This window comes from Oncorhynchus nerka, linkage group LG5 (genome assembly GCF_034236695.1).
Source record: "Oncorhynchus nerka isolate Pitt River linkage group LG5, Oner_Uvic_2.0, whole genome shotgun sequence".
NCBI lineage: Eukaryota > Metazoa > Chordata > Actinopteri > Salmoniformes > Salmonidae > Oncorhynchus > Oncorhynchus nerka.
In genome coordinates, this window is record NC_088400.1 from 47,707,827 (window position 1) to 47,720,172 (window position 12,346).

Genomic DNA, 12,346 nt, shown 5'->3' on the forward strand with positions numbered 1-12,346 from the left:
GCACCTCAGTACCTCCAGGCTCTGATCAGGCCCTACACCCAAACAAGGGCACTGCGTTCATCCACCTCTGGCCTGCTCGCCTCCCTACCACTGAGGAAGTACAGTTCCCGCTCAGCCCAGTCAAAACTGTTCGCTGCTCTGGCCCCCAATGGTGGAACAAACTCCCTCACGACGCCAGGACAGCGGAGTCAATCACCACCTTCCGGAGACACCTGAAACCCCACCTCTTTAAGGAATACCTAGGATAGGATAAAGTAATCCCTCTCACCCCCCCTCCCCCTGAAAAGATTTAGATGCACTACTGTTCCACTGGAGGTCATAAGGTGAATGCACCAATTTGTAAGTCGCTCTGGATAAGAGCGTCTGCTAAATGACTTAAATGTAAATGTAAATATCAACCTACCTCATCCCCATACAGTATTTATTTATTTATCTTGCTCCTTTACACCACAGTGTTTCTACTTGCACATTCATCTTCTGCACATCTACCATTCCAGTGTTTAATTTCTATATTGTAATTACTTTGCCACCATGGCCTATTTATTGCCTTAACTGCCTTATCTTACCTCATTTGCACTCACTGTATATAGACTTTTTGTTTTCTTTTGTTCTACTGTATTATTGACTATGTTTTGTTTATTCCATGTGTAACTCTGTGTTGTTGTATGTGTTGAATTGCTATGCTTTATCTTGGCCAGGTCACAGTTGTAAATGAGAACTTGTTCTCAACTAGCCTACCTGGTTAAATAAAGGTGAAAAAATAATAATAATAATAATAAAAATAATAATAAGTTGCATTGTCTCACTCTGTGTGCAATAACAGTGTTTAACATGATTTTTGAATGACTACCTCATCTCTGTACCACAAGCATACAGTTGAGCAGTGAATTTCAAACACAGATTCACCCACAAAGACCAGGGAGATTTTCCAAAGAAGGGGAAACTATTGGTTAAAAAAAAAGCAGTCATTGAATATCCCTTTGAGCAAGTTGAAGTAATTCAGTGGAGGCTGCTGAGGGGTGGACGACTCAAAATAATGTCGGGAACGGAGCGTATGGAATGGCATCAAACCATGGGTTTGATGTAGTTGATACCATTTCACCACAAGCCTGTCCTCCCCAATTAAGGTGCCACCAACCTCTTGTGGTAGAGTTATTAATTACACTTTGGATGGTGAATTAATACATCCAATCACTACAAAGATACAGGCGTCCTTCCTAAGTCAGATCCCGGAGAGGAAGGAAACCGGTCAGGGATTTCACCATGAGGCCAATAGTGTCCTTAAAACACTTACAGAGTTTAATGGCTGTGATAGGAGAAAACTGAGCATGGATCAACAACATTGTAGTTTTCCCACAATACTAACTTAATTGACAGTGATAAGTGAAAAGAAGGAAGCCTGTATGGAATAAAAACATGCATCCTGTTTGCAACAAGGCACTAAAGTAATACTGCTAAAAATGTGGTAAAGCAATTCACTTTTTGTCCTGAATACGAAGTGTTATGTTTGGGGCAAATCCAATACAACCCATTACTGAGTAGCACTCTCCATATTTTCAAGCATAGTGGTGGCTGCATCATGTTATGGGTATGCTTGTAAACGTTAAGGACTGGAGAGTTTTTTTTCAGGATAGAAAAAAAAGGGAATAAAGCTAAGCACATACAAAATCCTAGAGGAAAACCTGGTTCAGTCTGCTTTCCAACAGGCACTGGGAGATGAAATCACCTTTCAGCAGGAGAACCTAAAACACAAGGCCAAATTTTAACTGGAGTTGCTTACCAAGAAGAAAGTGAATATTCCTGAGTGGCCGAGTTAGAGTTTTTACTTAAATCAACTTAAGCATCTATGTCAAGACCTGAAAACTGTCGAGCAATGATCAACAACCAATTTGACAGAGCTTGAAGAATTTTGAAAAGAATAATGGGCAAATGTTGTACAATCCAGGTGTGGAAAGCTCTTAGAGAGCTTGCTGCCAAAGGTTATTCTAGAAGGTATTGACTCAGGAGTGTGAATACTTATGTAAATTAGATTGTTCTATTTTACATTTTTATACATTTGCTAAAATTTCTAAAAACATGTTTCACTTTGTCAGTAAATGAGATTTTTTTAAAACAATTTAATCAATTTTGAATTCAGGGTGTAAAAACAAAATGTGGAATAAGTCATTGGAATAAGTCAGCTTGTCTAAATGTAAGATAGTTAGACAAGCTATTCTAACTTGATTGATAGCCTGAAATGCCTTGGTATCTAGCTATGAGGTTGTGAGATTGTGAAACTATCTAGCTGGCTAGTTTAAGCCATCTTCATAAAATTGCTAGGCGGCTAGAATTACAGAGAAACAAAAAAATAGGTTTTATTTATTCATCAAGAAGGAATCAATGGGCTACATAGCTTGATCAAATTCATTTACAAACTTACCTCCTGCCCATCACTGGCAGCCAAAATCAAATAAAATGCTGTGTGAGTCACTCTACACTCTCTCTCCTCCTCCACTGACAATATATCTAGCCTCCTGCCTAGGGACTATTTTCTCCATGCACCTTGAAAGGAACCACTTACTAGGGAGAATGAGGTGGGGGGGCTGGTCCAGTCAGTGTGCCCCCAATGCAAAATACCGCTGACAGATCTTTATATAAATAATTATGATAAAACGTTTAGTAATTAATTTAACATCTGAAGAATTCTAAAACAGGACAAATCTGAGGGGGCACATGCATTTTCCACATATGGGCATGACACCACTGCATAGCCACACCCCAGATAACAACTGAAATACTTAAAATGGGGTGCTGTAATTGTGCTGTAATTGAATTACTATTCAGTAAAAAATGTGAGTGGGTGTAAATGTGTATGACCACACCAGGCTTCCATAGAACTCTATAATAGAAGCTTTCAGATACTAAACTGAGCTAAATATAATTCTGAAGTCATTACACCATGGCCCTGACTCAGGGAGCTACTTATTGACTGTAAAATCCAATATAACAAGGCTAATCATTACAGTCCAGCAGTCTAGGCTAGCTGTGGCTTTCTTTGATTCCAACAGCCCCCATACAGAAAGATAAACCCTTCAGACAAGCTAGCTCCAGCGAAAACAAAATAGCCACCTTCATTAGCATTAGTGCTAAATGTGAATAAGTTATCCCAGTGCTATTTTAAGATATTTTGTCCGGCTACCACGTGGACAGGCAATGTAATCCTCAGGTAATTGACTGAGTGGGCACAGGGAGGAACCCAAGAGCAGGCCTGTGTTATTTCCAAACAATGGTAGGCTTTTCAGTGAAATTAGCACATCACCTCACAAACAGCCTCCCACAACAGGTCTGTCTGGTTAGGCCTGAACCAGTGCTATTCAGGCAAGAGGATCCAATGACGACTCGTCTCTCCACATCTACATACATACACACACAGAGACACACAAAGCACACACAGAGTAACCTTTGTACCCTAAATTGACAGGTCCTGGCAAAGCCCCACCGTCTCCTCCCACGCATACTAAAAGAGTCCAAACTCTTGGGCCCGGTTTCCCATTGGTTCTAACGATGAATTTAAGTCTTAAGATGCTTTTGGGAAACCGGGCTCAGGTCCCTCACACTTTCCGTCTCTGTCCTGCCAACAGCCCACACTCCATTTCCCAGTCCTCTCCCTGCCATCCCTTCCTCCTCCACTCCTTCTCTCAATCTCTCCATCACGTCACGAAGACAGTAAAGCCTCTGACCCGCTGGCTTGCTGACTTCCCTGTTCAAATCCCTCTGACCATGTTGTTTATCAAAAGTTACATTTAGAAGTCAGTTTTGGTTTCAATAATCTTTGTTTCGCAAATCCTTTCAGTATTTTTCTCAATATTATCTGTAAAATTTTCCTGGAAAAGCTGGAGTCCTTAATGGTGAAACAGCCACATCTGTTTGCGATATTACAACAACAAAGTTACTGCAAACAATGAACAAACAATCTTTTGTCCCCTATGATATCATTGCAGTGCCATAGATGAGCACAATATGTACTGCAATTTTTTTACCATGCTTCTCAGCTCGGCAACAAAAACAATAACAACAATGGTGGTGGGGCAGCCAAGGACACGGTTTCTCCCTACTGCATTGGTGGTGGTACATATTGATAACACTACTGTCATTGACTACTGCTTATTTCCAATGTAATGACAGGTACCTGATTGATCTCATCCATTCCATTGCTGGCAAACTCAAACACTAGCTCATTGGGCTGCACTGCTGTTGCCATGGTGATGAAGAAGAGGGTAGGACACTGATGGGTAGGGTGTTTTCCTACCCCTCCAGGGACTGTCCAGAAAATCCACCAGACTGAACCCAAGGTTCAAATGTCAATGTCACTGCTGAAGAGTCACTGTGGGTCACAACAAAATGGCTTCCCTTCTTGAGATTCTCCAGTGGCCTCTTCACACTTGTTTGAGAGAAGAGCCTCGCTGAGCCTGGATGGAGGCAGCCTCTTCCTGGGGCCTGCTGTGTCTGGAGCATCTACACCTGCCTGAGAGAAGGGAACATGTCAGTAACCACAGTTATTCAATCAAATCAAAATCAAATCTTATTAGTCACATGCGCAGAATACAACAGATGTAGACCTTTAGTGAAATGCTTACTTACGAGCCCCTAACCAACAATGCAGTTTAAAAAAAATACTAAATACGAGTAAGAATAAGAAATAACAGTAACAAGTAATTAAAGAGCAGCAGTAAAACAACAATAGCGAAACTACAGTATATACAGCGTTTCTTTGGGACCATCGGGCAATGTCCTGACAATTGATACACAGAAATGTTCTGTTTGACATTAAGGCAATGTTCTCTTAACCCTAATGCCGCAACATGCTAAATTGTTCTCAGAAGGTTTTTGCTAACTCAGATAGAATGGTCCCATAACTAATGGAAAACTGTACACTCAAACATTAGGTAAACATTACAAAAACATTCTCTTTCCATAGAATTCTTAGCTGGGTTGACATGCACTCTCACAGTCTTCCAAAGTAGAATAAAGACCAGCACGGAGCACATGGAAAAATGCAACCACACTTTCCAATACATCCATTGCCCAGCTTCACATTCAGTTTCTATTGTAGTCACTTGAAAAAGTGTGTGATTATAGCTGTCACCTCAGTGAGAAGCTACAGTGCATTCGGAAAGTATTCAGACCCCATGACCTTTTCCACATTTTGTTACGTTACATCCTTATTCTTAAATTGATTAAATAAAAATGTTTCCTCATCAATCTACACACAACACCCAATAATAACAAAGCAAAAACAGGTCTTTCAAAATGTTTGCTAATTTATAAAAATGTAAAACATAAATAAATATTTACAAAAGTATTCAGACCCTTTGCTATGAGACGCAAAAAATATTGCTCAGATTCAACATGATTTGGAAAGGCACACACCTGTCTATATAAGGTCCCACAGTTGACAGTTCATGTCAGAGCAAAAACCAGGCCATGAGGTCGAGAGAAGATTATGTTGAGGCACAGATCTGGGAAGGGTACCAAAAAATGCCTGCAGCATTGAAGATCCCCAAGAACACAGTGGCCTCCATCATTCTTAAATGGAAAAACCACCAAAACCCTTTGTAGAGCTGGCCGCCCAGCCAAACTAAGCAATCGAGGGTTCTTCTGTGGAGATCAAATAAACTTCCAAAAGGAAAACCATCTCTGCAGCACTCTACCAATCAGGACATTATGGTAGAGTGGCCAGACGGAAGCCCCACCTCAGTAAAAGGCACATGACAACACGCTTGGAGTTTGCCAAAAGGCACCTAAAGGACTCTCAGACCATGAGAAACAAGATTCTCTGGTCTGATGAAATCAAGATTAAACTCTGGCCTGAATGCCAATCTGGAGTAAACCTGACACCATCCCTACTGTGAAGCGGGTTTTCAGTGGCAGGGACTGGGAGACTAGTCCGGATTGAGGGAAAGATGAACAGAGCAAAGTACAGAGAGATGCTTGATGAAAACCTGCTCCAGAGTGCTCAGGACGTCAGTCTGGGGCGAAGGTTCACCTTCCAACAGGACAACGACCCTGAATGTCCTTGAGTGGCCCAGCCAGAGCCTGGACTTGAACCCGATCGAACATATCTGGAGAGATCTAAAAAATAGCTGTACAGCGACACTCCCCATCCAACCTGACAGAGCTAGAGAGGATCTGCAGAGAAGAATGGGAGAAACTCCCCAAATACAGGTGTGCCAAGCTTCTAGCGTCATACCCAAGAAGACTCGAGGCAGTAATCACTGCTAACATTGAAAGTCAATATATATCAAATTAAAAAATTAAAAAATAAAAGTTCTTAACAGGGCTCTTTTTTTTTACTCTCGCAGGGTAAAAGTTCTGAGTAAAGTGTCTGAATACTTATGTAAATGTGAAATTTCAGTTGTTTTTTTAAACATTTGAAAAAAGAGAAACAAAACATGTTTTTGCTTTGTCATTACAGGGTATTGTGTGTAGATTGATGAGGGGAAAAAAATATTTGAATCAATTTAAAAATGTAGATCCATTTTAGACATGACTACACGGATCACGAAGATGCTTTTTGGGGTTTTAGGCTGGGTTTCAGTATAGGCACTTGATTGATTGAAGACATTTGTTTGATTGCTTTTTGCATAAACTCAGAAGAGTTTCGTCTGGTTTGTGTTGCTCCACTTTCAGAAGCACATGGTTCCCTTTACTCCATCAAAGCCCAGTAGCGGTAAGTAGACTAGTCCCCCTTTGACGTCACATCTGTAGTACCTTGGGAGGGGGGATGTGAGCTCACCCCTGGTCATGAGAGCCAGTGTAAATGATGGGGGGAAACATGGGTGGGGTGGAAGAACAGGAAACAAGTTCTGGAAAAAGAACACAGTTATTTTGATGGTCTCTGCCCAAGCCCCCTTCGGGAGGGAGGAAGAGATGGGTGGATGGAGGGATAGGGGGATTGTAGTGAGAGTGTAGCCCGCATCCCACATGCTGGTCGAAAGGGGTGTGGATGGGATGGGAAGGGGCCGGGGGTCTGGTTAAAGATTAAATCGGGAGGTGGAGGGTGGAGGAGATGAAAGCTGGCAACAGTAGAGAGGGGAGAGAGAAAGATAAAGATAGAGATGTCAGCAGTACTTAGAACCCCCCCCCGATACCACCACACGCCCAGCCGCCCCTACCTACCCCCTTTCCTTCACCACTGCTGCAGGGTGGGGCCTGTTTGCTTTGAAATGCCTGTGTGACTGACGAAGCGCATTCCTAGTTCAATTGTGTCTCTGGGGGGGTGGTGAAAGGGGAGAGGGTGAGAGAGTGAAGACGGGGGGTTCAAACTGGGGGAGTAAAGTGGTGGGGGGGGGGTCAAACATATGTGTGATTAAAAGTCTCTTGTTTCTTTCCCCTGCCTGCTTCTGGTAAATGCATAACGTGAAGCTCAGAGGAGGGAGAGGGGGACTGGAGAGGAGAAGAGGAGTGGAAAGGAAGAGTAGGAAGAGTACTGAAGGCTAGCCTTTCATTTCACACAGCCTCTCCCTCCCTCTTTCTCGCTCTCTCTTTCACTCTGCCCATGGATAGTTTCCATGCCCACCTCTGCCACCCACTGCTGGGCATTATAAGCTGGAGCCCTATGACTGCCAGTGCCCTTGGCATCTGCTGGGAGGGAGATTTGCCCCTCCCAGTGGAATGGACCTCCTGGTGGGGTTAAATGGGAGGTGGAGCAGATGGAGCCTTCAGTTCCAGGCACCACATTAAACTACCTCCGTGGGCAGACAGACAACTAAGTGACTCCCCGCACTCAGTAGTCACACAGGCTAGAGGCCACACATGGAGCAGACAGCACGCATAAGCCTGGACTAAGCAGAATCCACTCTCTCTGCTTCTCTGGGAAGAAAGTAAACATCTAGAGGTCAGGTTCATATGGGAGCCCATTCCTGGCTGCATATATTTATTTCAGTCTATGGGCATGCCTAGATTCCCATAGACATCATACAGTATATGACTTCATTGGTACTGCCCAACTCCAATGTTCCCTTCTAGACTTAAAGGGACAGTTCACTTCAAAGTCAAGGTCAATCAATTAAAATATGTGAGTGTTTTGTGAATATAGGCCCTGAAAAGGGTAGATTTTTGAATGAACTGTGCCTTTTAGAGAGGACAGAATATGATATGACCCCTACAATCCTGTCTCATTTCTCTCTTCAATTTCTCTTTACTCCTCATGCCATCCACCATAACTGTCAGTAGTATGGTTGTTCCATGGCACTTTCAAATTCTATTACATTTGTTGCCAGAGTTTACAGATAGGCTTGTGACTGAATGAATAATTTGCACAGATGCCAGAAAAGGCCTGTTATCAAATCAATAGAAATATCACTATAGGACGGCCTGGCTTTTTATCAGAGGGTTTAATGCAAGGTAGGTGTGTGTGTGTGTGTGTGTGTGTGTGTGTGTGTGTGTGTGTGTGTGTGTGTGTGTGTGTGTTCTATATCCCTCCTGCTATCACATCATTGATCTGGGTGACCCAGTTGGCAGAGTGCTGAGGGTAGACAGATTACTACAGACAGTCAGCCATTAGAGAGACCTGTACAGTGTCCCAGAGCACACGACAGATGACATGGCTGAGATCACTCTACAGTACGTCAGTCAGAGGAGACGACAGGGGAAAAAAGCAAATCAGCGTGCACTGCGCCCAGAACACCACAGGAGTCACTAGTGCGCGATGAGACAAGGATATCCCTGCCAGCCAAACCCTCCCTAACCCGGACGAAGCTGGGCTAATTGTGTGTCGCCCCATGGACCTCCCAGTCGCGGCCGGCTGCGACAGAGCCTGGGCTTAGACCACTGCGCCACTCGGGAGGCCCACTAAAATGTAATCTAAATTGTAATCTACATAATCCCCTAAGTAATATTATATATATATATATATTATCATGAGAGGGCCATAAACAATAACTAGTAATGCTGCATACTCCAACAAAGGTTAACATACTTTTCTGGTAAATATTGTTATAAATTGCTGAGGTGCATTCACTTTTGAGGACACAAGCTCACAAGTACACAGTACAAATATGATATAAATCTGAAAATCTGAAATATTTTATGATGTATTTCCTATTCAACAAAACTGCATGAATAAGGCTTGCAATGACATATGCTTTCTAAATGTAGGATAATCAAATTATAAAATGACTAACTATAAGATTTCACCTTCCTTGTACGTGTAAAATACATATTTGTATGATTAGTGTTAGAGAAAATATGCATATTTTCTAAAGATCTCTCTATCAAAATGACTGCCCCCATCGCCGTGAACATCACACAGAGCTCTAGATTGGCTTCTTGACCTCGTTAGGAACTTGTCTTTCATCTCATATTAATATTTTCTGTCTACAACAAACAAAGTATTTTTTGTTCAAAATATATGAATGATTTTATATTACTTTGTTAAAGTTGACAAAAATCGATCTCTGAATGTGCTAGAGTGACCACTTCGCAGGCATGTATGTGCTTTGTCTGTGGCTGTGATGGTGGGCTCAGCCAGGAGTTGATGGACAGTCAGAAGAGCAAATGAAATGGTACATCCCAGCATCAAGTGGTGCCAGATTTCCCATCCTACTTCAAACAGGCGGAAGAGTGTCCGTTACGGTGTCCACAGATCGATTCATAAGCGAAAATGTCAGTCGGAACCAGTACCAGAACCACGCAGGTCCACTAAACAGGGGACTTTATATCTAAAAGTGTTATTCAATTTCCCAAGCCTCCACAGAGCAAATAAAGCAGAGTGTGACTTTAGCCTGCATGGGGCCACTCTTGGCCAGCCTCAGGCTACATGAGTACTGGGACATACTCTTTTCAGGCCACTTCAATATAAAGTGATTTTCATAGCAGGTTAGAAAAGCATTTTCGCTAACCCTTACCCTTTTCCTAACCTTAATTTAGCAGTTTAGGAGACTGAGGTTAACTCTCGTAACCTGCTGCGTAAGTTCTCCTAACCTGTTACGAAAAAGTTACTTTAGTATCGAAGTGGCTTTCCTCTTGAGTACTACTGGAGTTAGTAGAAGGAATTACCACTCCACTGTGGCACATGTCATGTGACTGATGGTTGATGTGCTCCACGCTCTCCCATCCTCAAACAAACGTTTGTTGTAGCGTGTTCTCGTGTCAGTTCTACCTGCTGTGTATTGAGGAGTAGAAAAGAACAAACAGCAGAAGACTACTCCACCTCTCCTGGCGCAAAGTGACTGGCAGTCGCAATAACAACCAATTAGAGGCCTGGGGTCTGTACGGAAGGGAGCGACGTCACAGAGCGTTGTATTGTGTAGAACAGACATGACTGTCTGTCCGGTGGAATAGAGAATAGTGTTAGCTGTATTTGTTAGCCCTACCTTTCTATCTGCAATGTTCCGAACGCTTCACGGAATTGAATACAGCCCTGGCTTCATGAACAAACGTACAGCTTCCAGCAGGCCATTATTTCCCCGTCTTCGCTCTCCTCGGCTGAGCTCATTGTTAACGATGAAAGGAGGTAATTTTGCCAATTAAATAACTAGGCAATGTGTCAGCCTACATGTGGCGACCACGTAAACATTGTGAGATATGAGAAAACGTACCAAGAACCATATATTCTTATCAACCCCAGTTCCTTTCTCTAATAATTTTTTTTAACGTTCAAAGAGGTGATGTTATAGGGTGGTTGGAGCATGCTCCGGTGGTTCTGGTATGACTATGTGATTGGCGGTTGTAGTACGGGTGGTAATGCTTGCTCAAACACTCACTCGCCCTGTGTCGAGAGATTGAGTTCAGAGTCTCAGAATAGCTCTTGATCTGATGAGCGCTTTCGGGGAAAAATGGGAGAAATGAGAGAGAGAGGACACGTGTGGCGTTCTTTCCTGCTTGGCGATAATAGCGAGGAAACGGACTTAAGACTGGCATTTCAGGCAGTACACGCTTGATTTTCCAAATGCGATTTTAGACGGAGATGATAGACAATGGGCATAAAGTCCTCTCTTCACTATCCAAACACTGCAAAGGTTAGGAAAACTGACCCACTGCAGTCAATTAGTACAGCTCATCACAAAGGGAATATATGCCTCCACTCGAGTGGTTAAGTCTAAGTCTGAGAGAGACTGACAGAAAAGCTTAGCCTCCAATGTACACAACCGTTCAGGGGTTTTTCTTAATTTTTACTATTTTCTACATCGTATAATAATAGTGAAGACATTAAAATTATGAAATAACACATGTGGAATCATTTAGTAACGAAAAAAGTTAAATCAAAATATATTTTATATTTGAGATTCTTCAAATAGCCACCCTTTGCCTTGATGTCAACTTTGCACACTCTTGGCATTCTCTCAACCAGCTTCACCTGGAATGCTTTTCCAACAGTCTTGAAGGTGTTCCCACATATGCACTTGTTGGCTGCTTTTCCTTCACTCTGTGGTCTGACTCATCCCAAACCATCTCAATTTGGTTGAGGTCAGGGGATTGTGGAGGCCAGGTCATCTGATGCAGCACTCCATCACTCTCTTTCTTGGTAAAATAGTCCTTACACAGCTTGGAGGTGTGTTGGGTCATTGTCCTGTTGAAAAACAAATGATAGTCCCACTAAACCCAAACCAGATGGGATGGTGTATCGCTGTGATAGACATGCTGGTTAAGTGTTCCTTAAATTCTAAACAAATCACAGACAGTGTCACCAGCAAAGTACCCCCCACACCATAACACCTCCTCCTCCATACTTTACGGTGGGAAATACACATGCGGAGACCATCCGTTCACCCACACAGTATCTCACAAAGACACGGTGTTTGGAACCAAAAATCTCCAATTTGGACTCCAGACCAAAGGACTAATTTCCACCCGTCTAATGTACATTGCTTGTGTTTCTTGGCCCAAGCAAGTTTCTCTCTCCTTATTATTGGTGTTATTAGTACTGTAGTGGTTTCTTTGCAGCAATTCAACCATGAAGGCCTGATTCACAGTCTCGTCTGAACAGCTGATGTTGAGATGTGTCTGTTACTTGAACTCTGTGAAGCAATTATTTGGGCTGCAATTTCTGAGACTGGTAACTCTAATGAACTTATCCTCTGCAGCAGAGGTAACTCTGGGTCTTCCTTTCCTGTGGCGGTCCTCATGAGAGCCAGTTTCATCATAGCACTTGATGGTTTTTAAGACTGTACTTGAAGAAACTTTCCAAGTCCTTGAAATGTTCCGTATTGACTGACCTTCAAGTCTTAAAGTAATGCTGGACTGTTGTTTCTCTTTGAGCTGTTCTTGCCATAATATGGACTTGGTATACCCCCCTACCTTGTCACAACACAACTGGGGGGGGGTCCCTAATGCTGGAAGGGGGGTCTGAATGAAAAAGTTTGTG

The 12,346-nt window shown here is 42.7% G+C and overlaps 1 protein-coding gene across 2 annotated transcripts in view; it reads right to left on the bottom strand.

Annotated features, from left to right (window-relative positions):
* LOC115129594 (ETS-related transcription factor Elf-1-like) overlaps nucleotides 1–12,346 on the bottom strand; it is a 79,033-nt gene that overhangs the window by 26,489 nt on the left and 40,198 nt on the right. For both annotated transcript variants that reach the window (XM_065018695.1, XM_029660132.2), the window contains exon 2: nucleotides 4,169–4,504. In XM_065018695.1, the coding sequence (XP_064874767.1) occupies nucleotides 4,169–4,240 (72 nt within the window). In that variant the 5' untranslated portion in view covers nucleotides 4,241–4,504. The remainder of the gene's footprint in view (nucleotides 1–4,168; nucleotides 4,505–12,346) is intronic.